This window comes from Pseudophryne corroboree, chromosome 6 (genome assembly GCF_028390025.1).
Source record: "Pseudophryne corroboree isolate aPseCor3 chromosome 6, aPseCor3.hap2, whole genome shotgun sequence".
In the NCBI taxonomy this organism is placed as follows: domain Eukaryota; kingdom Metazoa; phylum Chordata; class Amphibia; order Anura; family Myobatrachidae; genus Pseudophryne; species Pseudophryne corroboree.
In genome coordinates, this window is record NC_086449.1 from 51,493,128 (window position 1) to 51,518,965 (window position 25,838).

Here is a 25,838-nt window from a genome sequence, read left to right on the forward strand (position 1 = left end):
ACAGTAATGGCGGCGCCGGCCACCGGAGACAGGAGACGCCAGGCTGATAGATGCACATTTAACCACGCGGGCACAGCGGAGGCCGCGGCTGATGAAAAGACCACTCTGCATGTGGAAACTCAGGAACAGCGGAATCCGGTCCTGGAACGCTGAGCCCGCCTTAGGAGGCATCTGAAGGGTAAGTAATGGCGTCCAGATACCCGGATCGTGACAGCACCCCCCCCTTTAGGAGTGGCCCCAGGACACTTCTTAGGCTTTAAAGGAAACTTTGCGTGGAAATTTCGGACCAAGGCAGGAGCATGGACGTCAGAGGCATTGGTCCAAGAGCGTTCTTCAGGACCATAGCCCTTCCAGTCAATGAGATACTGAAGTTGACCGTAACGGTGACGTGAGTCCAGGATCTTGGCCACTTCATACTCAACGCCTCGTTGAGTTTGGACTTTCGGAGTTGGTGGAAGTGAGGAATGAAACCGATTCAAGATTAGCGGTTTCAACAGGGAAACATGGAATGTCCTGGGTATTTTTAAGAAGGGAGGTAACTGGAGTCTGTAAGCAACAGGATTGATGACTTGATCAATTTTAAAAGGACCGATGTAGCGAGGTGCAAACTTCATACTGGGAACTCTTAACCTCAAATTCTTCGTGGATAACCATACCCGATCACCCACCTTGAGAGCAGGAACTGCTCGACGCTTCTTATCCGCAAACTTCTTGTACCTGAACGATGCCTTGAGCAGAGCTGATCGCACGCTCTTCCAGATATTGGCAAACTGATGCAAGGTGATATCCACTGCGGGAACAGAAGTTGCTGGAAGCGGTTGGAACTCAGGGACTTTAGGGTGGAATCCAAAGTTGGTGAAGAATGGTGTTGAGGAAGATGAAGAATGATACTGGTTGTTATGACAGAACTCGGCCCAGGGAAGTAATTGAACCCAGTCATCTTGAGAGCAGGACACATAGATGCGGAGAAAGGCCTCCAAGTCCTGATTCACCCTCTCAGTTTGACCATTGGTCTGAGGATGGTAAGCCGTGGAAAACTTTAACTTGACTTGGAGGACTTGACATAAACTTCGCCAGAATTTGGCTGTGAATTGAACTCCTCGATCTGAGATAATTTCTTCTGGAAGACCGTGGAGTCGGAAGATCTCTTGTATGAATACTTGAGCCAACTTGGAAGCTGACGGAAGACCGGTGAGAGGAATGAAGTGTGCCATCTTGGTGAACCGGTCAACTACCACCCAGATGGTATTGAACTTGTTGCACATGGGCAAATCTGTAATAAAATCCATCGACAAATGGGTCCATGGTCGACGGGGAACAGATAGTGGAACCAGTTGCCCCGCAGGCGACTGGCGGGATACTTTATGTTGAGCACACTTTGGGCAAGATGCAATAAACTCCAAAACGTCCTTTTTCAGAGTTGGCCACCAATAGGACCTAGAGATAAACTCCAGGGTTTTTTGGATACCTGTATGTCCGGCAAAACGGGAAGCATGGGCCCAATGCATGAGCTTCTTCCTTAGTGTCGGCTTCACAAAACTTTTCCCTGATGGGGGCGTAGAGTCCATCCCTACCGTGGAGAATGCCAACGGATTTATAATAGGATGCTTGTCTGAAGACTCTGACTCATTTTCTTGCTCCCATGAGCGGGAAAGGGCATCGGCCTTACGATTCTGAGAGCCCGGACAGAACTGGAGTTTAAAGTCGAACCTGGAAAAGAAAAGTGCCCATCTGGCCTGACGAGGGTTGAGACATTGTGCGCCTTTTAGATATAGAAGGTTCTTGTGGTCTGTAAGGATGGTGATTGAATGAGAAGCTCCCTCCAACAGATATCTCCACTCCTCTAGAGCGAGCTTGATGGCTAGCAACTCCTGGTCGCCAATGGCATAGTTGCGCTCCGCTGGGGAGAACTTCCGTGAGAAGAAACTGCAAGGATGTAAATGACCATCTTTAGCCCTCTGAGATAACACCGCTCCTACTCCAACGGAGGAGGCATCCACCTCTAAGATGAAAGGAGAGTCGATGTCAGGCTGTTTCAGGACAGGTGCAGAGATGAACCTCTGTTTTAAAAGATGAAAAGCTTGCATGGCTTCTTCAGACCACTTGGACGGGTTAGCACCCTTCTTGGTGAAAGCAGTAATAGGCGCCACAATGGTGGAAAAGTCTCGTATAAACTTTCGGTAATAATTGGCGAACCCTAAGAACCTCTGGACCCCTTTGAGGGTTAAGGGTACCGGCCAATTCTGGATTGCTTGTAGTTTCTCAGGATCCATCTCTAGTCCGGAACCGGACACAATGTACCCTAGAAACGGAATGGACTTGACTTCAAAGACGCATTTCTCTAATTTGCAGTAGAGATGATTGACACGGAGACGGGACAGAACCTCCTTTACCCAGAAACGATGTTCCTCTAAATCGTTGGCAAAAATGAGGATATCATCTAGATAGACCACGACATGACGGTATAGAATGTCTCTGAAGATCTCATTGACGAAATGCTGGAAGACAGCTGGAGCATTGCTCAATCCGAAGGGCATGACGAGGTACTCATAATGTCCGTCACGGGTGTTAAATGCGGTCTTCCACTCGTCACCCTCACGGATCCGGATGAGATTGTATGCACCTCTTAGGTCCAGCTTTGTAAAGATGGTAGCTCCGCTAACTCTGTCAAAGAGCTCAGTAATCAGGGGTAAAGGATAGCGGTTCTTGATGGTAATGTCGTTCAAACCTCTGTAGTCGATGCACGGCCGCAGACCACCATCTTTCTTCTTTACAAAAAAGAAGCCTGCGCCGGCTGGAGAAGAAGAAGGTCGAATGAACCCCTTTGCTAGGTTCTCTTTAATGTATTCCTCCATAGAATGTGTCTCGGGGAGAGACAACGGATAAGTTCGGCCTCGAGGTGGAACCTTCCCTGGAACGAGATCAATCGGGCAGTCCCATTCTCTATGAGGAGGAAGGATATCAGCAGAAGCTTTACTGAACACATCCGTGAAATCTTGATATGGAGGAGGTGGAACATCAGACGACCTGGGGGAGGAAGAACAGACAGGCAACACTTTAAACAAACATGTCTTAGTACAGGAGGAACCCCATGCCAGGATTTGCGTAGTCGTCCAATCAATTGTAGGATTGTGAAGACGGAGCCATGGAAGGCCCAGGACCACAGGATGTGTGGCTCTTGGAATCACTAAAAATGAAATAAGTTCGGAATGAAGAACTCCCACTCTCAGACGAACTGGTAGAGTCCTTAGAGAAATAACTGTATCAAAAATGTTACTGCCATCCACAGCAGTTAAGGAAAAGGACGAAGGAAGTCTCTCGGTGGGTAGGGACCACCGTTTAACATAGGCTTCAGTAATAAAGTTCCCAGCTGCTCCGGAATCCAGGAGGGCAATGACGTTCTGATAACGTTGAGCAACTTGAAGCGAGACTGGGAGGTTACAATCTTGAGGAGATGGAGAGGAGATCATTACTCCTAGCCGGCCCTCTCCTTGGCGAGCTAGGATTTGGAGTTTCCCGGACGTTTGGGACAGGCATTAATGGTGTGAGACGGAGCTGCACAATACAGACAGAGAAACTCGGAGAGACGTCTTCGGCGCTCAGCAGGAGTTAAACGGGAACGGCCAATTTGCATGGGTTCATCTGTAGTTGGTGACAGTTGGCGAGGAGGAGGAGTAGAAGATTTTGGAGCAGATGATCTTCCACGCTCAGTTGCTCTCTCTCTGAAACGTAAGTCAACTTTCGTACAAAGTGAGATTAGCTCATCTAACTTGGAGGGTAAGTCTCTGGTAGCTAACTCATCTTTAATACGCTCGGATAAACCATGCCAGAATGCAGCATACAGGGCCTCGTCGTTCCATGCCAGTTCGGATGCCAGGATCTGGAACTGTATAAGATATTGTCCTACAGTACGTGATTCCTGGCGTAAACGGAGAATCTCAGACGAAGCTGAAGTTACCCGGCCTGGCTCGTCGAAGATGCGCCTGAATGTTGACACAAATGCAGTGTAAGAAGATAGCAGGGTGTCGGACCTCTCCCATAACGGTGATGCCCAATCAAGGGCTGAGCCACTGAGAAGAGAAATAATGTAGGCAATTTTTGTACGGTCACTGGGAAAATTGCCAGGTTGTAGCTCAAACTGAATCTCACACTGGTTGAGAAATCCCCTGCAGAATCTTGGAGATCCGTCAAATTTTGCTGGCGTTGGAAGATGAAGACGTGGAGCAGAAATGGGTAAGGTGGGTGGGATTATAGCTGGAGTCACTGTGGTTGATGCACCAGACGCGCCTGATCCACGGAGAGTTGTCTGAATCCCATCCAGCCGAGTAGAGAGATCCTGGAGACAGCGGATGATGTGGCCCTGTGCAGCCTCCTGATGTTCTAGTCGGGCTGCCAGTTCTTGCATCGGCCTGGCCGCTTGATCCTGGTCTCCGGCTGGATTCATTAGGTCAGTGCTTACTGTCACAACTGAGGGCCTGAGCTGACGGGAGGCAGCCTCAGTTGTAGGGGCTGAGATGTACCGGAACCTGGGAGGTTGTATCAGACCCCTGGACATGTAAGTAACATGAATAATAACTGCCCGAAGGCGTGACCACGACAACTTAGATAAAAGTCAATGATGTTTATTATGACAACTCCGCATCACAGCAGCAATAAAAGAAAACGTAAAAGTCAGCAAAGAATAAATACAGTTCCTGAGTACTACAGCATGGCAGGAGCCACAGGGCACTGGTAGTGTGAGATAGTTCTTATGATCTTCTAGATGGAAAGTCCTTACCAGGCCCGGCTGTAGCAATGGAGATAACCCAGGATTGTACCAGCTGGTGTTCCAGGAAGAGCTGGGTTGCTGAAGGTAAAACAGCTGCTGTGGATACTGGCTGGAACCAGACTGTTGTTTGCACGGAGTGGATACTGGCTGGAACCAGTTAAATAATAAATGAACTTTGGGAGCGATGAAATGTGAACTGAAATGTAGAACTTGAGAGCGGAGAAATAATGATTCCGGTGGAGAGTGGTAAAGTGTAGAAAGGACACCGGCCCTTTAAGGGAAGCTGTACTCTGCTGGAAGCTGAGGCTGGAAGCAGGTAGTGTTGTAGCTGGAAACAGATGAATCCACAATGGATTGGAGAGTCAGGCTACACCGCAGGTGGAATGCTGGTGCGGGTCTCTATGGTGGAAGTCTTGAGACAGGAGCTGGAACCTGGAAGACAATCATAGAAGAGAGACAAACAGGAACTAGGTTTGACAACCAAAGCACTGACGTCTTCCTTGCTCAGGTACAGCTTACTTATACCTGCAGCAAGGAAGGGGTTGGCTAGGCAATTATGCAAATCAACAACACAGACAGCAGATTGGTGGAAATTATCAGATGACAGAATCCAAGATGGCTGCGCCCATGCAGACACTTGGAGGGAAGTTTGGTTTGTAATCCATGTGGTCTGGGAAACAGTAATGGCGGCGCCGGCCACCGGAGACAGGAGACGCCAGGCTGATAGATGCACATTTAACCACGCGGGCACAGCGGAGGCCGCGGCTGATGAAAAGACCACTCTGCATGTGGAAACTCAGGAACAGCGGAATCCGGTCCTGGAACGCTGAGCCCGCCTTAGGAGGCATCTGAAGGGTAAGTAATGGCGTCCAGATACCCGGATCGTGACACCTTCTAAGCGGAACCGATGCCTTACCTTCTCCCCGTGCTCTGGCCACAGCCTGGTAACGTCTGCTTGGACCTGCTAGTATATCCGACACAGACGCCCGCCGAGACAGCACTGTGCACATGGGTAAGAGTTGTTGCGACCCGGCGGAGTTGTTGGAGCGACTCTTTCCAATATGCGTGTAAGACGCTGTTAGCAAAGATCACTCAAAACAATGTAGTAAGACTATAAAAATATAATAAAAAAAGCTTAGGGCTGCCAAACACAGCAGCCCTGGGACCATGGGCCGACTCCTGCCGTACCAAACAAAAAACTGATTTGACTGAGCTAGTGGGTGGGGATATATGGATGAGCCCGTTGCATCCTGGGAGGCCTGAAAGCTTGTGATCTTTGGTACCAATCCTCTGTCGCGACATCATATCCCAATGTTATCCTGTGGATAACCTGTGGACCCTGCCGGAGAAACAAACCCATCTCCAGCGTGTCAGTGAGTGTGGATTAAAAGATCTACAGTAATTAAGCGGACAGTCAATAGGTATAAGGTCAACATGTTCAAAATGTCAACAGGTTAAAGGTAGACAGTATATAAGGTTGACAGGTAAAAAGGTGGACACATAAATGCTTGACACTTTTTTTTTAAGGGGTTATTTTCATTGTTTAACCATATGTGACCACCATTAGTAGAAACGCTTCAACCGCCATGCTTCCGGCTTACTACAGGTAATCCTTTGTGACATTGATTGTAAATTAAGAAAAAGTTGAAAAAAAACTAACTATTGTCATGTCGACCCTTTGAACCCATCAGAGGCCTGTTGACCTATTGAGTGTTGACCTATCATCCTGATACAGTCTCAGTTGTAGCATCTATTCTGAGTGACCACAGACCCATTGCTTTCTGAGTAGGGGGAGAATTGGTCAGATGACAGCTCTGGGAAGAGAATGGTGTGATAAGAAACATACATAATATGGGACTTTCAGTCTCTACTGATTCCCTGATTTAATAACTGATCAAATAACCCACAATATAAGGCCGTTATCTTGTCAGGAAATTGCTGCTGGCTACCTACACCTGTTACAGATTGCACTCTGCTCACCTGTGACTGGGACTTTTACTGTAAGTGGAACCTCAAGATTCCACCACTCAATTTTGCACTCACCTACTTCAGGCTCCCACTTCAGTCATAAATCTCCTGCTGCCCTGCCTTGTAGGTCAAAACTTCCAGATTATTCAGATTATGCCAGGGGGTGACACTAAGGAGTTTGTTTGCAAAAATAGTGATTTGCTGTAGCTGCTGAGGAGTCACTGCTGACAACTCTCATTATCCTCCCTTGTGAGAACCCCCTGACAGGAGAGAGAGACAGCAGCACATGATCACACACAGCAGGGTCCTCTTATCTGTACTGGTGTGCACTCATCCATAGTGTGCTGCTGCTGTTAAAGGTAAGAATCGTTAGTAATCTTTCTGTAGTTAAACACATTTCTTTAATTAAAGTATCTGGTGTCAGTAATGAGTCTGTTAATGTTGTAATGGTATGGAAAACAGCACATTCGATAAATATAGGTAGTGCCTACAAGATGCAGACAATCCAAGATTCACAATAAAATAACATTTAATACACCAAAATCATACTTTAGGGATGAATTCACACAAGGTTGAATTGCATTTGAATTTTTTTATTGCATATTGTATTCATCATTAATATTGTGCTGAGTGAGAAGAAAATAAATATCACAGTGAATATATATTTCAAACAAGAAACCCCATATTGCAGACAGCAATGTTAGTTTCAATACTTGCAAAACTTCCCAAAATATATTGCTACTAATGTTATATAGAAATTAGAGATGTGCACCGGAAATTTTTTGGGTTTTGTGCTTTGGATTCGGTTCCGCGGCCGTGATTTGGATTCGGACGCGTTTTGCCAAAAGCTCCCTGAAAGTTTGTCGGATTCGGGTGTTTTTTTTTCAAAAAACCCTCAAAAACAGCTTAAATCATAGAATTTGGGGGCCATTTTGATCCCATAGTATTATTAACCTCAATAACCATAATTTACACTCATTTTCAGTCTATTCTGAACACCTCACAATATTATTTTTAGTCCTAAAATTTGCACCGAGGTCGCTGGATGACTAAGCTAAGCGACCCAAGTGGCCGACACAAACACCTGGCCCATCTAGGAGTGGCACTGCAGTGTCAGGCAGGATGGCACTTCAAAAAATAGTCCCCAAACAGCACATGTTGCAAATAAAAATTAAAGAAAAAAGGAGGTGCAAGATGGAATTGTCCTTGGGCCATCCCACCCACCCTTATGTTGTATAAACAGGACATGCACACTTTAACCAACCCATCATTTCAGCGACAGGGTCTGCCACACAACTGTGACTGAAATGATTGGTTGTTTTGGGCCCCCACCAAAAAAGAAGCAATCAATCTCTCCTTGCACAAACTGGCTCTACAGAGGCAAGATGTCCACATCATCATCCTCCGATTCCTCACCCCTTTCACTGTGTACATCCCCCTCCTCACAGATTATTTCTTCATCCCCACTGGAATCCACCATCTCAGATCCTTGTGTACTTTCTGGAGGCAAATGCTGGTGAATGTCTCCACGGAGGAATTGATTATAATTCATTTTGATGAACATCATCTTCTCCACATTTTCTGGAAGTAACCTTGTACGCCGATTGCTGACAAGGTGAGTGGCTGCACTAAACTCTCTTTCGGAGTACACACTGGAGGGAGGGCAACTTAGGTAGAATAAAGCCAGTTTGTGCAAGGGCCTCCAAATTGCCTCTTTTTCCTGCCAGTATATGTACGGACTGTCTGACTTGCCTACTTGGATGCGGTCACTCATATAATCCTCCACCATTCTTTCAATGGTGACAGAATCATATGCAGTGACAGTAGACGACATGTCAGTAATCGTTGGCAGGTCCTTCAGTCCGGACCAGATGTCAGCACTCGCTCCAGACTGCTCTGCATCACCGCCAGCGGGTGGGCTCGGAATTCTTAGCCTTTTCCGTGGTTAAGTGGACATTGGGTACAACTGCATTTTTTAGGACACTGGTGACTCTTTTTCTGACGTCTGTGTACATTTTCGGCATCGCCTGCCTAGAGAAATGGAACCTAGATGGTATTTGGTACCAGGGACACAGTACCTCAATCAAGTCTCTAGTTGCCTGTGAATTAACGGTGGATACCGGACACACGTTTCTCACCACCCAGGCTGACAAGACCTGAGTTATCCGCTTTGCAGCAGGATGACTGCTGTGATATTTCATCTTCCTCACAAAGGACTGTTGGACAGTCAATTGCTTACTGGAAGTAGTACAAGTGGTCTTCCGACTTCCCCTCTGGGATAACGATCGACTCCCAGCAGCAACAACAGCAGTGCCAGCAGCCTACTGCGTTACACTCAAGGATGCCTCGGAGGAATCCCAGGCAGGAGAGGACTCATCAGACTTGCCAGTGACATGGTCTGCAGGACTATTGGCTTTCCTGTGTTAGGTAGAAATTGACACTGAGGGAGTTGGTGGTGTGGTTTGCAGGAGCTTGGTTACAAGAGGAAGAGATTTAGTGGTCAGTGGACCTCCAAGTTTTTGAACTTGTCACTGACTTATGATGAATGCGTTGCAGGTGACGTATAAGGGAGGATGTTCCGAGGTGGTTAACGTCCTTACCCCTACTTATTACAGCTTGACAAAGGCAACACACGGCTTGACACCTGTTGTCCGCATTTGGGTTGAAATAATTCCACACCGAAGAGGTGATTATTTTTGTATTTTGACCAGGCATGTCAATGTCCATATTCGTCCCACGGACAACAGGTGTCTCCCCGGGTGCCTGACTTAAACAAACCACTTCACCATCAGAATCCTCCTTGTCAATTTCCTCCCCAGTGCCAGCAACACCCATATCCTCATCCTGGTGTACTTCAACACTGACATCTTCAATCTGACTATCAGGAACTGGACTGCGGGTGCTCCTTCCAGCACTTGCAGGGGGCGTGTGCAAAAGGTGGAAGGCGCAAGCTCTTCCCGTCCAGTGTTGGGAAGGTCAGGCATCGCAACCGACACAATTGGACTCTCCTTGGGGATTTGTGATTTAGAAGAACGCACAGTTCTTTGCTGTGCTTTTGCCGGCTTAAGTCTTTTCATTTTTCTAGCGAGAGAATGAGTGCTTCCATCCTCATGTGAATCTGAACCACCATGAACATAGGCCAGGGCCTCAGCCGTTCCTTGCCACTACGTGTCATAAATGGCATATCGGCAAGTTTACGCTTCTCATCAGACGCTTTCAATTTTGATTTTTGGGTCATTTTACTGAACTTTTGTTTTTTGGATTTTACATGCTCTCTACTATGACATTGGGCATCGGCCTTGGCATTTCATCGTCTCGGCCATGACTTGTGGCAGCAGCTTCAGCACGAGGTGGAAGTGGATCGCAGGACCTGTACTGCACATGAACAGAATAGGTATTACACATGTGCCGGTTCCCCATCAGGAAACTGCACAGAGGATCGTTACTACAATCCTTACTGAATAACCATCGACACTGGCTAAGCTGTGCGGCAGGGGGATTGTTTTACTCCAAGTTATTCCTCGTGAGGACAGGAGACAAGGAAAGACAGCAGCAAAGCAGGGAATACTAAGTATCGTTCCTTCTACAGAGCAATCCCTGATTGGCAGGAAGACCCTGTGTTTATATTTCATCCACAGCTATAAAATGATATAAATAATCTATTTGCTGAGTAGTAATAATGATAAATGATCTTTGAGGATTTAATATTGTTTGCCAGATAGTCATTGTTACATGATCACCTAAGTATCTCTCCTTGGTCTATCTTCTAAAATGTAGAAGAGGAATGTACAAAAGTATTAGTATTTATGAAATCGTTTTATTCAATGTGTTATGGGGGGAGGCCCTCGATATCCCAGCTGTCAGGATCCCGGCGCTCTGCATACCGGCGGTCAGGATCTTGGCGCAGATATGCTGGGAGCCGGTATCCTAAGCGCCGGTATATCGTAGTACACCCGTTATGGGGACAACTGCTAGTAACATGTATGGTTATTACAGATATGGGGCCGGATGTAATGGTTTGGAGACGGCCAGAGCTCCGAGACTCCGGCCCCACTCATACATTATTTCACAGCAGCAAATGTTTACAAGGCAAAACCAGTCTCAGAGCTCCGTCCGTCTCGCAGACCATTACATCCGGCCCATTATTTGTACATGGTCCTTCAGTCTACGTACAGGACAGATCTGTCTGAGTTACATCACTGAGTACTATGGACCTGATTCAGAGATATATGCAGCCAGATCTGCGTCCATCTCCTCACATGCTGGGGTCCACCCAGCACAGGACAGGGTTGCCCGGTATGTGTGATGGTCTGCCTCCTGACGCGTCCCCAATTAGATTGCAGATGCATGAAACTAAGACTGACCCCCAGCAGCGCAGCCTGTCTGCGCTGTCAGGTGGTCAGCCACCATTTTTTAAATTGGAGCAGCTGCATGCGACATCATGCCCCCCAATGCTGCGTCCCCACCCCACAGTGGTCGCTGCTGTCAATCATCTTGTGGCCACATCCTTCCTGGATGCAGCCACGAGAATGGTCACACGTGCACTGCGGCCAGTACTTGTGCGCAGACCACCCAAATGCAGCCGCTGCGTACAGATGTACAGCTGCGTTCAGGTCTGAATGACCCCCTATGTTAAGGTATCATGTATATTATTACTGTCATACTAGTTTCATTTATTGTGAAGGAACTTTACTATTAGCCTGGTACACAATGTGCACAACTTGGGACTTATTACATGATGTGAAAAACAAGCATGCGCCGTAACCCATAGCAACCAGATATCAGCTATTAGCTGTCTAGTGCCAGCAAACAAACAAGTGTTATCATTTGGTTGCTATGGGATACAGATGACCAGTGTTTTACTTGCACCATTTTACTAAACAGTAATAGTAGTAATAATAAGAATTTACTCACCGGTAATTCTATTTCTCGCAGTCCGTAGTGGATGCTGGGTACTCCGTAAGGACCATGGGGAATAGACTGGCTCCGCAGGAGACTGGGCACTCTTAAAGAAAGATTAGGTACTATATCTGGTGTGCACTGGCTCCTCCCTCTATGCCCCTCCTCCAGACCTCAGTTAAGGAAACTGTGCCCGGAAGAGCTGACATTACTAGGAAAGGATTTGGAATCCAGGGTAAGACTCATACCAGCCACACCAATCACACCGTACAACTTGTGATAACTATACCCAGTTAACAGTATGAATAACAACTGAGCCTCATGTAACAGATGGCTCATAACAATAATCCTTTTGTTAAGCAATAACTATATACATGTATTGCAGAGAGTCCGCACTTGGGACGGGCTCCCAGCATCCACTACGGACTACGAAAAATAGAATTACCGGTGAGTAAATTCTTATTTTCTCTGACGTCATAGTGGATGCTGGGTACTCCGTAAGGACCATGGGGATTATACCAAAGCTCCCAAACGGGCGGGAGAGTGCGGATGACTCTGCAGCACCGAATGTACAAACTCAAGGTCCTCCTCAGCCAGGGTATCAAACTTGTAGAATTTTGCAAAAGTGTTTGAACCCGACCAAGTAGCAGCTCGGCAAAGTTGTAAAGCCGAGACCCCTCGGGCAGCCGCCCAAGAAGAGCCCACCTTCCTTGTGGAATGGGCTTTTACTGATTTAGGATGCTGCAGTCCAGCCGCAGAATGTGCAAGCTGAATAGTGCTACAGATCCAGCGAGCAATAGTCTGCTTTCAAGCAGAAACACCCAGCTTGTTGGGTGCATGCAGGATAAACAGCGAGTCAGTCTTTCTGACTCTAGCCGTCCTGGAAACATAGATTTTCAGGGCCCGGACTACATCCAGCAACTTGGAATCCTCCAAGTCCCTAGTAGCCGCAGGCACCACAATAGGTTGGTTCAAATGAAACGCTGATACCACCTTTGGGAGAAATTGGGGACGAGTCGTCAATTCCCCCCTGTCCATATGGAAAATCAGATATGGGCTTTTACATGACAAAGCAGCCAATTCTGACACACGCCTAGCCGAAGCCAAGGCCAACAGCATGACCACCTCCCAGGTGAGATACTTCAACTCCACGGTTTTAAGTGGCTCAAACCAATGTGATTTTAGGAAATCCAAAACAACGTTAAGATCCCAAGGTGCCACTGGAGGCACAAAAGGGGGCTGAATATGCAGCACTCCCTTAACAAATGTCTAACTTCAGGCAGTGAAGCCAGTTCTTTTTGAAAGAAAATAGACAGGGCCGAAATCTGGACTTTTATGGATCCCAATTTTAGGCCCATAGTCACTCCTGACTGGAAGAAGTGTAGAAATCGACCCAGCAGAAATTCCTCCGTAGGGGCCTTCCTGGCCTCACACCAAGCAACATATTTTCGCCATATGCGATGATAATGTTTTGCTGTCACATCCTTCCTAACTTTTATCAGCGTAGGAATTACTTCATCCGGAATGCCCTTTTCCGTTAGGATCCGGCGTTCAACCACCATGCCGTCAAACGCAGCCACGGTAAGTCTTGAGAGGCAGAGGCCATGGGTCCTCGGAGATAATTTCTTGTAGTTCTGGGTACCAAGTTCTTCTTGGCTAATCCGGAACGATGAGTATTGTTCTTACTCCTCTCTTTTGTACTATCCTCAGTACCTTGGGTATGAGAGGAAGAGGAGGGAACACATAAACCGACTGGTACACCCACGGTGTCACTAGTGCGTCCATAGCTATCGCCTGAGGGTCCCTTGACCTGGCGCAATATCTTTTTAGGTTTTTGTTGAGGCGGGACGCCATCATGTCCACCTCTGGCCGTTCCCAACGATTTACAATCAGTGTGAAGACTTCTGGATGAAGTCCCCACTCTCCCGGGTGGAGGTCGTGCCTGCTGAGGAAGTCTGCTTCCCAGTTGTCCACTCCCGGAATGAACACTGCTGCTAGTGCTAGCACGTGATTTTCCGCCCATCGAAGAATCCTTGTGGCTTCTGCCATTGCCATCCTGCTTCTTGTGCTGCCCTGTCGGTTTACATGGGCGACTGCCGTGATGTTGTCTGACTGAATCAGCACCGGTTGGTTTTGAAGCAGGGGTTCTGCTTTACTCAGGGCGTTGTAAATGGCCCTTAGTTCCAGAATATTTATGTGTAGGGAAGTCTCCTGACTTGACCACTGTCCTTGGAAGTTTCTTCCCTGAGTGACTGCCCCCCAACCTCGGAGGCTTGCATCCGTGGTCCCCAGGACCCAGTCTTGTATGCCGAATCTGCGGCCCTCGAGAAGATGGGCACTCTGCAGCCACCACAGTAGAGAGACCCTGGCCCTCGGGGACAGGGTGAGCAACCGATGCATCTGAAGATGCGATCCGGACCATTTGTCCAACAGATCCCACTGAAAGATCCTTGCATGGAACCTGCCGAAGGGAATTGCTTCGTATGAAGCCACCATCTTTCCCAGGACCCGCATGCAATGATGCACCGACACCTGCTTTGGTTTCAGGAGATCCCAGACCAGAGATGACAATTCCTGGGCCTTCTCCACAGGGAGAAAAACCTTCTTCTGTTCTGTATCCAGAATCATGCCTAAGAACAGCAGACGCGTCGCAGGAATCAGCTGTGACTTTGGAATATTCAGAATCCAGCCGTGCTGTTGCAGCACTTCCCGAGATAGTGCTACGCTGGCTAACAACTGTTCCGTGGACCTCGCCTTTATAAGGAGATCGTCCAAGTACAGGATAATTATAACTCCCTTCTTCCGAAGGAGTATCATCATTTCGGCCATTACCTTGGTAAATACCCTCCGTGCCGTTGACAGACCAAACGGCAACGTCTGGAATTGGTAATGACAATCCTGTACCACAAAACCTGAGGTACTCCTGGTGAGGTGGGTAAATGGGGACATGCAGGTAGGCATCCTTGATGTCCAGTGATACCATAAAATGCCCCTCTTCCAGGCTTGCGATAACCGCCCTGAGCGATTCCATTTTGAACTTGAACTTAATCAGATAAGTGTTCAAGAATTTTAAATTTAGAATGGGTCTTACCGAACCGTCCGGTTTCGGTACCACAAACATTGTGTAATAGTAACCCCGTCCCTGTTGAAGGAGGGAAACCTTAATTATCACGTGCTGAAGGTACAGCTTGTGAATAGCCGCCAGTACTACCTCCCTTTCCCTGGGAGCAGTTGGCAAGGCTGATTTGAGGTAACGGCGAGGGGGAGTCACCTCGAACTCCAGCTTGTATCCCTGAGATACCACTTGTAGGGCCCAGGGATCCACCTGTGAGCGAACCCACTGGTCGCTGAAGTTCCGGAGACGGGCCCCCACCGCACCTGGCTCCACCTGTGGAGCCCCAGCGTCATGCGGTGGACTTAGTGGAAGCAGGGGAGGACTTTTGTTCCTGGGAACTGGCTGTCTGATGCAGCTTCTTTCCTCTACCCCTGCCTCTTGGCAGAAAGGATGCGCCTCTGACGCTTGCCTTTCTGAGGCCGAAAGGACTGTACTTGATAATACGGTGCTTTCTTTGGCTGTGAGGGAACGTGAGGTAGAAAAGTCGATTTTCCAGCTGTTGCTTTGGATACCAGTTCCGAGAGACCGTCCCCAAACAATTCCTCACCCTTATAAGGCAAAACCTCCATGTGCCTTTTAGAATCAGCATCGCCTGTCCACTGCCGAGTCCATAATACTCTCCTCGCAGAAATGGACATTGCATTAATTCTCGATGCCAGTCGGCAAATATCCCTCTGTGCATCTCTCATATATAAAACTACGTCCTTTATATGCTCTATGGTTAGCAAAATAGTGTCCCTGTCGAGTGTATCAATGTTGTCTCTGACAGGGTATCGGACCAAGCTGCTGCAGCACTACACATCCATGCTGAAGCAATTGCAGGTCTCAGTATAGTACCTGAGTGTGTATATACAGACTTCAGGATAGCCTCCTGCTTTCTACCTGCAGGCTCCTTTAAGGCGGCCGTATCCTGACACGGCAGTGCCACCTAGGGGATGTTTCCCAACGTACCCTATCCGTTGGCGGGAAAGGGTACGCCATCAGTAACTTCTTATAAAATTACCAGTTTCTTATCAGGGGAACACCACGCTTCTTCACACAATTCATTTAACTCATCAGATGGGGGAAAAGTCAATGGCTGCTTTTTCTCCCTAAACATAATACACTTTTTAATGGTAACGGGGTTAATGTCAGAAATGTTCAAAACATTTTTCATTGCCGTAATCATGCAACGGATGGCCCTTGTGGACTGTACATTTGTCTCATCCTCGTCTACACTGGAGTCAGACTCCGTGTCGACATCTGTGTCTGCCATCTGAGGTAGCGGGCGTTTTTGAGCCCCTGATGGCCTCTGAGACGCCTGGGCAGGCGCGGGCTGAGATGCCGGCTGTCCCAAGGCTGTTACATCATCCAACCTTTTATGTATGGAGTTGACACTGTTGGTTAATACCTTCCACATATCCATCCACTCCGATGTCGGCCCCGTAGGGGGCGACATCACACTTATCGGCTCCTGCTCCGCCTCCACGTAACCCTTCTCATCAAACATGTCGACACATCCGTACCGACACACCGCACACACACAGGGAATGCTCTGACTGAGGACAGGACCCCACAAAGTCCTTTGGGGAGACAGAGAGAGAGAGTATGCCAGCACACACCACAGCGCTATATAATACAGGGATTAACACTATTACTGAGTGATTTTTCCCAATAGCTGCTTATATACACAATATTGCGCCTAAATTTATGTGCCCCTCCTCTCTTTTTTACCCTTGTTGTACTGTATACTGCAGGGGAGAGCCTGGGGAGCGTCCTTCCAGCGGAGCTGTAAAGAGAAAATGGCGCTGGTGTGCTGAGGAAGATAGCCCCGCCCCCCTCAGCAGCGGGCTTCTCTCCCGCTTTTTATAATGTTAATGGCGGGGGTTTATACACATATACAGTGTTATACATTGTATTATGTGTTATTTGTGCCAAAAAGGTAATCTAATTGCTGCCCAGGGAAGCACCCCCCCCCCCCCTGCGCCCTGCACCCAACAGTGACCGGAGTGTGTGGTGTGCTAAGGGAGCAATGGCGCACAGCTGCAGTGCTGTGCGCTACCTTAATGAAGACAGAAGTCTTCAGCCGCCGATTTTCAACTTTCTCTTCAGTCTTCTGGCTCTGCAAGGGGGACGGCGGCACGGCTCCGGTACCGTACGACCGAGGTCGGGGCCTGTGTTCGATCCCTCTGAGCTAATGGTGTCCAGTAGCCTAAGAAGCCCAAGCTAGCTGCAAGCAGGTAGGTTCGCTTCTCTCCCCTCAGTCCCACGTAGCAGAGTCTGTTGCCAGCAGATCTCACTGAAAATAAAAAACCTAACAAATACTTTCTTTTCTAGGAAGCTCAGGAGAGCCCCTAGGGTGCATCCAGCTCTGGCCGGGCACAGATTCTAACTGTGGTCTGGAGGAGGGGCATAGAGGGAGGAGCCAATGCACACCAGATAGTACCTAATCTTTCTTTTAGAGTGCCCAGACTCCTGCGGAGCCCGTCTATTCCCCATGGTACTTACGGAGTACCCAGCATCCACTAGGACGTCAGAGAAATAAAAGGTATTAGAGAAAGAACACGGAGGTATAGAGACCAGAGGAAAGACCTGTAGCGGGTATACTGTAGTTACTACCCAGTTATTTTGAAAGCCAGAGATTTTCACTCCATTTGTGTGCTGGATATAAAGGGCAATAGAAATACAAGCAAAACAAGCCTGAATTTACATGTATTATTACTGCCCTTTATCATCCAGCGATCATAGACAGCGAGAATCAGTGGCTTTTTTCCAAAAAACATCTGTGATGGTGATAAGACTGGGACGCATAAATTATATATAGTAAATCCCATCTACTACAAGAAAAGTTCTCTGTGGATACATTGTATCCCATATATTGGGATGTAGTCGACTTCCTTCTCTCTTCTTCCCTGTATTCCTTTCCTTTCTCTTCTGTTCCTTTCCCTTTCTTTTTTCTCCCTCCTTCCCATCCTCCCCTTTTTTTTTTTTCCTTTCCTCCTCCCTCTCTGTCTCCATATGTAAAAATATAAATATTAGTACTCTTATTGGAGAAGAGAAATATGAGGATAAATTATACGTATAATAACACAAATAAAAATAAGGATAAAAAGAACAAGGAATGAGATATTTAAATTAGAAGTATATCAAAGTAATTCTGTTTCTTTGTGGTGTATAGACTTTATGGAAGTGTCTGTATTGATAGATGTGTCTTTGAGGAGGAGAGTGTGCGAGTTCACGTTCCTCATGTTCTTGTGTTCTTTCCATCCGTTCTGGCTTTTCTCTATGGATAATAAAATAAGATACATAAATAACAATGGGTGAAGAACAACTGTAGATACAGCAACATAAGTATAGAAGCTGAGAAATGAGTTGGATAGGGACTGACCTTTATAAACATTATCAAAATTATTTTTTTGAAATAAGGTGTATCTGCAATAAGAAAATATATCTCCTCCTAATTGTTCCAACAATAGGCTTACACATTATTGTTTTAAGAAACTGAAGGAGCCGATCGCGGGTTGTCATACCAACGGGAAAGATTACCCCGTCTTCCTAGTCACTTTACACTAAACTACAATTCCCATAGTCACCAGGGAAATGAGGGACACATGATCCGCTAGACGGATGTTGTTTTAGTGACATGTTCCGCCACACAGAATGGTGGAACGCAAATGCGCTCCACAGGGCGGAAATACGGGATCGGAGTATTTGACTTCGGATCTTAGCTTAATTTTCTATATGGGTGTTAGGCTGATGAAAGTGAGGCTGTGTCGTTACCAGAGGGAAAAGAAACCCCTATGTCCATGCTATAAGGAAAGATAAGGATAGAATAGATACTTGTTATGAAAACTGATGCCCCCGTGACCCGGAAGTACTACAATAGGTAGGGGTCTGATCATAATAAATATATCTGTTTTTGGATTCAATTCTTCTTAAAAATAGAATCTAGATGTCTGAGTCTGTCCTAGGAATATAATCTAATTTATAGAAGGATTAATTTGATTGTTTTTATGAGAAATTGGATAAATTGAAGGATTGAGTGAAACAGCTGCTTAGAGTTTACTAATTACCTAAGGTATAAATATCCTGCCAGTTGCCTACCTAAGTCACCTTTGATAAAGCTGCATTGCTCGCAGCGAAACGCGTCAGAAGGAGGCTACCTGGGTCATCAATCGTGATATTTGTTGCTGCCATAAACATATCCGGACCAAACTGGACTTTGCCATCTGCAGAAAAAAACGGGACAAGCATCTAAAAACCAGGAACACCATTTACCCCATCTCTATGAAGAGGACACCGCACTAAATGAGGATCCCAAACCTGGCTGGTTTTTGAGTCAAAATATCAGAGACACTCTTAAGGGACTACACCTCTAGCGGCCTTTGGGTAATGTGTACTGGTGTGACTACATTGTTAGTCTGTCTCCATCTGCTATATAATCCAGATTTAATAATAGGAACGGATATTAATGTGACAGGCAGCCACAATTTATTGACCCATACATGCTAATTTTACTATTTGTCATGTTTTAAAATGTTATATATGGATCGTGGATCCAATGTTTTATTGAGGCCTAAATTTATGTTTTATTAAATTGAATATTAGAATCTTTATATAACATTTCCATTAGCGCTGCTATTTATTTCCTTGGTTTTCTTTGATGTATGGTTGGGGTGTGACTACCTCCAAGTTGTTATAGCAGCAGCATTAGAGACACAGCACCTGAAAGCGCCCGATCATCCATTTGTTTGGTAGATTTCTTTACTGCAGGGGAGAGCCTGGGGAGCGTCCTTCCAGCGGAGCTGTGAAGAGAAAATGGCGCTGGTGTGCTGAGGAAGATAGCTCCGCCCCCCTCAGCGGCGGGCTTCTCTCCCGCTTTTTATAATGTTAATGGCGGGGGTTTATACACATATACAGTGTTATACATTGTATTATGTGTTATTTGTGCCAAAAAGGTAATCTAATTGCTGCCCAGGGAAGCACCCTCCCCCCCCAGCGCCCTGCACCCAACAGTGACTGGAGTGTGTGGTGTGTTAAGGGAGCAATGGCGCACAGCTGCAGTGCTGTGCGCTACCTTAATGAAGACAGAAGTCTTCAGCCGCCGATTTTCAACTTTCTCTTCAGTCTTCTGGCTCTGCAAGGGGGACGGCGGCGCGGCTCCGGTACCGGACGACCGAGGTCGGGGCCTGTATTCGATCCCTCTGGAGCTAATGGTGTCCAGTAGCCTAAGAAGCCCAAGCTAGCTGCAAGCAGGTAGGTTCGCTTCTCTCCCCTCAGTCCCACGTAGCAGAGTCTGTTGCCAGCAGATCTCACTGAAAATAAAAAACCTAACAAATACTTTCTTTTCTAGGAAGCTCAGGAGAGCCCCTAGGGTGCATCCAGCTCTGGCCGGGCACAGATTCAAACTGTAGTCTGGAGGAGGGGCATAGAGGAAGGAGCCAGTGCACACCAGATATAGTACCTAATCTTTCATTAAGAGTGCCCAGTCTCCTGCGGAGCCCGTCTATTCCCCATGGTACTTACGGAGTACCCAGCATCCACTAGGACATCAGAGAAATAAAAGGTTTTAGAGAAAGAATACGGAGATATAAGAGACCAGAGGAAAGACCTGTAGCGGGTATACTGTAGTTACTACACAGTTAATTTGAAAGCCACAGATTTTCACTCCATTTGTGTGCTGGATATAAAGGGCAATAGAAATACAAGCAAAACAAGCCTGAATTTACATGTATTATTACTGCCCTTTATCATCCAGCGATCATAGACAGCGAGAATCAGTGGCTTTGAAAAACTGATACTTAGTAAATATAACAGTTGTCGGTTGAAAATCTTAAGCGACCAGGTTCTGCAATACAATATGTTAAATATGGAGACTCTCACAGGACATAGTAAAAAGGATAATCATTTATCAAAGTTACAATAATAACAAGAACAAATTAGAACACTCAGCTCTTATCCCAGATGTTATAAGATCTGTCCCAGATGATGGTCATCGATTAAGTAGTTTAAATAATGTAGTTCAGTCATTCTCTAGGGTAACGCCTTATAACTTTGTCGCAAGTTACAAGCTGGAGGGGGTTTGTAGAAGTCTAGGTCCGCTGCAGCCAGACCTAGCTTCCATCAGAACTACTTGCTATGTGTAAGTCTCTAGGCTTTATAACCCTGCAAGGATACGCTAACATTGTCTTACCAGATATTACATTCAGGGTCTGTAACGCTGGGTGCAGTAGTCATTCAGGATAACATAATATATGTTATTCTAGACAACTGTTCCCTTTCCCCTACTTATGTACACAATACCCCAAACATCTTACTAGACAGTTTCCATCTGAGATACTGATAACAGGAACATATATTTATTATAATCAGCCATCCTAAAAGCTGTATACACTTCCCACTCACTATGTCTTTCACACTATGTCAAAGGTGAAAGAAAACTTGTAACTTAACGTGAGACTATATTTCTAACTGCTGCCTATATGTCTGCAAAGCACTAATCCTAATAAAATGTACAGTATTTAAAGCAATGAGGTCATACATATACAAAATGGAGTTAAACATGGACAAAATGGCATCTAAAAAGTGGTTAAAAATAACACCCTGTACAATAACCCATATGGTGAAACAAAGCAGCATACATTGTTCCTGTAGAAATACCCAGTACTCATAGCCCTGCTGGTCAGAGAAGGAATCCCAGTACAGGGAGGAGCTGTTGGAACTCTCTACTAGTCCCAGCACCTGCATGAGCAGAACAGCTGTATATTACAGAGCTCAGTAATGGCAGTCCCACGGTCATTGGCTATTGTTATACTGCAGCTCTAGTTCCTTACACAGAGACCTTCCCAAGAGAAAAAGTACCTCCAGGTCCACTTATAGAAACATAGAATTTGTCGGCAGATAAGAACCACTTGGCCCATCTAGTCTGCCCCTTTTTTTTTTTTTTTGTCTGACCTCTCCTGTCTTTATCAAGAGTCATTTATATAAAACACTTGTCACATTCAGAAAATAAATATTGGTTCCATTGAATTCATACAGTTGTGATAAGTTACATTACTTATGATACACAAGCTGCATTCAGGCCCTCAGAGTGACTCTGCATGTGATTACTGAGTGTTTTCTTTTTAGTAAAACACTTGCTACATTCAGAACATGTAAATGGTTTCTCTCCTGTGTGACGCCACTGGTGTATAACAAGATATGACTTCCGGGAAAAACACTTGCTGCATTCAGAACATGTAAATGGTTTCTCTCCTGTGTGACTCCTCTGATGTAGAGCAAGATATGACTTCCGGGAAAAACACTTGCTACATTCAGAACATTCAAAAGGTTTCTCTCCTGTGTGACTCCCCTGATGTATAACAAGAGATGCCTTATGGGAAAAACATTTGCTGCACTCAGAACATATAAATGGTTTCTCTCCTGTGTGACTCCCCTGATGTATAACAAGAGATGCCTTATGGGAAAAACATTTGCTGCACTCAGAACATATAAATGGTTTCTCTCCCGTGTGACTCCTCCGATGTTCAATAAGAATTGACTTCCGGGAAAAACACTTGCTGCATTTAGAACATGTAAATGGTTTCTCTCCTGTGTGAATCCTCTGATGTATAACAAGATATGACTTCTGGGAAAAACACTTGCTGCATTCAGAACATTTAAATGGTTTCTCTCCTGTGTGACTCCTCTGATGTGTAACAAGCTCTGACTTATGGGAAAAACACTTGCTGCATTCAGAACATTCAAAAGGTTTCTCTCCTGTGTGAATCCACTGATGTATAACAAGATATGCCTTCTGGGAAAAACACTTGCTGCATTCAGAACATTTAAATGGTTTCTCTCCTGTGTGACTCCTCTGATGTGTAACAAGCTCCGACTTATGGGAAAAACACTTGCTGCATTCAGAACATTCAAAAGGTTTCTCTCCTGTGTGAATCCACTGATGTGTAACAAGATGTGCCTTCTGGGAAAAACACTTGCTGCATTCAGAACATTCAAAAGGTTTCTCTCCTGTGTGACTCCTCTGATGTGTGAGAAGATATGATTTACATGTAAAGCTACTGTCACACTCAGAGCACAGATGTGGTTTCTCTCCTGTGTGACTCCTCTGATGTATGATAAGTTTTGATTTATATGTAAAGCTTCTGTTACACTCAGAGCACAGATGTGGTTTCTCTCCTGTGTGACTCCTCTGATGTATAACAAGATGTGACTTCTGGAAGAAACACTTGCTGCATTCAGAACAAATAAATGGTTTCTCTTCTGTGTGACTCCTCTGATGTATAAGAAGAAGTGACTTCCGGGAAAAACACTTGCTGCATTCAGAACATTCAAATGGTTTCTCTCCTGTGTGACTCCTCTGATGTATGATAAGTTTTGATTTATGTGTAAAGCTTCTGTTACACTCAGAGCACAGATGTGGTCTCTCTCCTGTGTGACTCCTCTGATGTATGAGAAGATATGACTTCTGGGAAAAACACTTGCTACATTCAGAACATTCAAAAGGTTTCTCTCCTGTGTGACTCCTCTGATGTATGATAAGTTTTGATTTATGTGTAAAGCTTCTGTCACACTCAGAACACAGATGTGGTCTCTCTCCTGTGAGACTCATTATGTAATGGATAAAAACTTGTATAGATAAAATGAAAATCGTTTCCTTGAACCATTCAGAAGCTTAAGAAGAAATTATATCTTTAGTTGGCTAGATTAGGGAACAAGGAGCCTTTCCCGTCTCTTTCTGCAGCCCTGTCTTCTATTCTTAGTGGGACTCCAGCTCCTTAAGTTACCTGTAAAAAAACAGAAAAAAAAACCTTTTATTTAATACTCTGAGGATCACCATTGTAATCAGATGTAGTGTTATATTGTATAAGGAACATGAGGTATCTTTATGTATGTTGCCTAATTGCTGGGCTCCCATTTCCAGTCAGGTGTGCAGTACAGAGACCCCTTTCCTCCTGCCACAGATACAACATATATATATATATATATACAAAACAAATAAAATTACAATAAAATGATGTTATCAAATTGGAATGAAATGACAGTTAGGCAGTATCCAATTAGCTGCAGTATATTGATAACTTACAGCAAATACAATCATTTGGTATCGTGTTAGTGGCGATAAGTTATTATTGATAAGTATCCATACGGTTTATCGTGCATTTCTCTTCACCATCTTTGAGTTGGTGGTAAGTAATGAAAAATCCCTATTAAAAATGTTGCCATTTGGTTCTGAATCCCTGGTACATCCCTCTGAATGACTAATGAGGCACTTAGAAGTTTTTAATTATTTTATTAGGTTTCCACTTTTTTTTTTAAAGTTCCCTAAAATCACCCAAATATATACTTATACCCATTTTTATGTACCCCAAATTTAATGAGAGCACGCATTTTGCTGAAAAAAATAGCTTTATATAATTTTCTGCATTTTTAAAAAATGCATATAACAGAAATTTGACCTAATTTAATGACAGTAAATACTCTTATTATGGCCACTAATAGACGTCTACAATGTTTTCCTAAGTTAGTTTGATTTTTTTGGGGGTACAGGCAGAATTCCTCACTTTCTCCAATGCCAGCTAGAATTATCACGTGATTCCTGTTATTGCCATTTTGGAATAGTATAGGTGTGATAAATGGGAGCGCGCAGGCTGCGATAACATGATTTTTTGGAAGATAGGTGTGATAACATTAGCTGTGATCTCAGATCGTGTTATCAAGGCTAATTGGATACCCCCCTTGGTAAGAACTCTGATCCCTCCCCCCAGTGTCAGAGATGCACAGGAGTGAGCGGACAGTGGGGAAGGGAGGAGAGGTGTGGAGAAAGGGTTTCATACAAAATCTATTTAATGATATTCTGACCTCCTGTAAAAAGCATAGATAGGTGATATATGCTACAAATCTGGCCATACCTCCCGTCAGCTGATGCACCAGGATGCTGCCACTTTCTCTGCACAAGTCATGGAAATGGGGATAATGTGACACACTACAATCATTCTGAGCAGCGTGTGTAGAGGAAACAGCAGCATTCCAGGATCTGTAACCTGAGCAACCAGTATATATAAGAGCACATAGATGTCTAAATATACCGATTTCTCTACCTCCATTCAGGGGGCAACTGCATACACTAGGATTTCCCACAGCGAGCTCATAAAGGGTGTGAATGCTTTTGGAATTACCATGAGCAACACGCAACACCCAAAACGGGCATCCCAAGACAGGTATTGAGAATCTGTAAAATGTCATAAACATGTGCAGGGAAGACCAGCTCGCTGCCTTGCTAAGCAGTCTGATCAATATAGATTGCTAAGGGGTGTATCCCATGCAGGAGATGAAATGGGCTCGCAGAACTAGAAGAACTGGAATGCTGAGAAGCCAGCAGGATAAGTTCCTGATTTAAATGAAACATACACACTAAGGGGGGAATTCAAAGTTGAACGTAGATGTGCTAAATTTAGCACTTCTACGATCATGTACTTTGACATGCGGGGGGATGCCCAGCACAGGGCAAGTCTGCCCTGCATGTCAGGGTCAACCCACCCCACACAGGTATAAAAGCATGGCACAGCGGTGATGCTTATGTACCTGACGAGTAGCTCCCTGCCAGCATAGCTCCTGTGCAGCGGCAGGGAGCTACCCACCGTGCTGTGGGTCGCAGCAGCTGCGTATGACATCACGCAGCCACCACGGCCCGCCCCCCCAAATGGTCCGGACACGCCTCAGTTGTCCAGACCACACCCCACCAACTCAAGGAAAATAAGTGGTTTACAGAGTGCGCAACAAGATCCAGAAGTCAGCCCAGCAAAGGTATAAAGAAGATTCACCTACTGCAAAACATTTTCACAGTTCTAGGATATAATATTCTCCACTAAGGCGCCTTCCAAATGTAACAAGTCATATTACTAATGTTTGTTCTCTTCAATCTTATACTTGAATTTCACAACCTATAAACTGTGTGTTTGTGTTCACCATCAGGTAAAAATATCAAATACCCAGAGGCAGAACTCTGGGAGACAATGGAATCATCTGCCGCCGGGCTCCTGCTCTGAAGGGGGGCACCTCTCCTCCCATTGTGTGACACCATTGAATCAAGTTAATTGATATCTGTCA

The 25,838-nt window shown here is 45.6% G+C and overlaps 1 protein-coding gene across 2 annotated transcripts in view; it reads right to left on the reverse strand.

Annotated features, from left to right (window-relative positions):
- Positions 1–25,838, reverse strand: part of LOC134936082 (oocyte zinc finger protein XlCOF7.1-like) — an 84,604-nt gene that overhangs the window by 37,376 nt on the left and 21,390 nt on the right. The window contains exon 2 of one of the 2 annotated variants that reach the window (XM_063930989.1): positions 20,619–23,515. The exons of the other annotated variant lie outside the window; for it this stretch is intronic. Within the exon in view, the coding sequence (XP_063787059.1) occupies positions 21,787–23,340 (1,554 nt within the window). The 5' untranslated portion in view covers positions 23,341–23,515 and the 3' untranslated portion in view covers positions 20,619–21,786. Of the gene's footprint in view, positions 1–20,618; positions 23,516–25,838 lie in introns of those variants that run through there. 2 annotated transcript variants of the gene reach the window in all.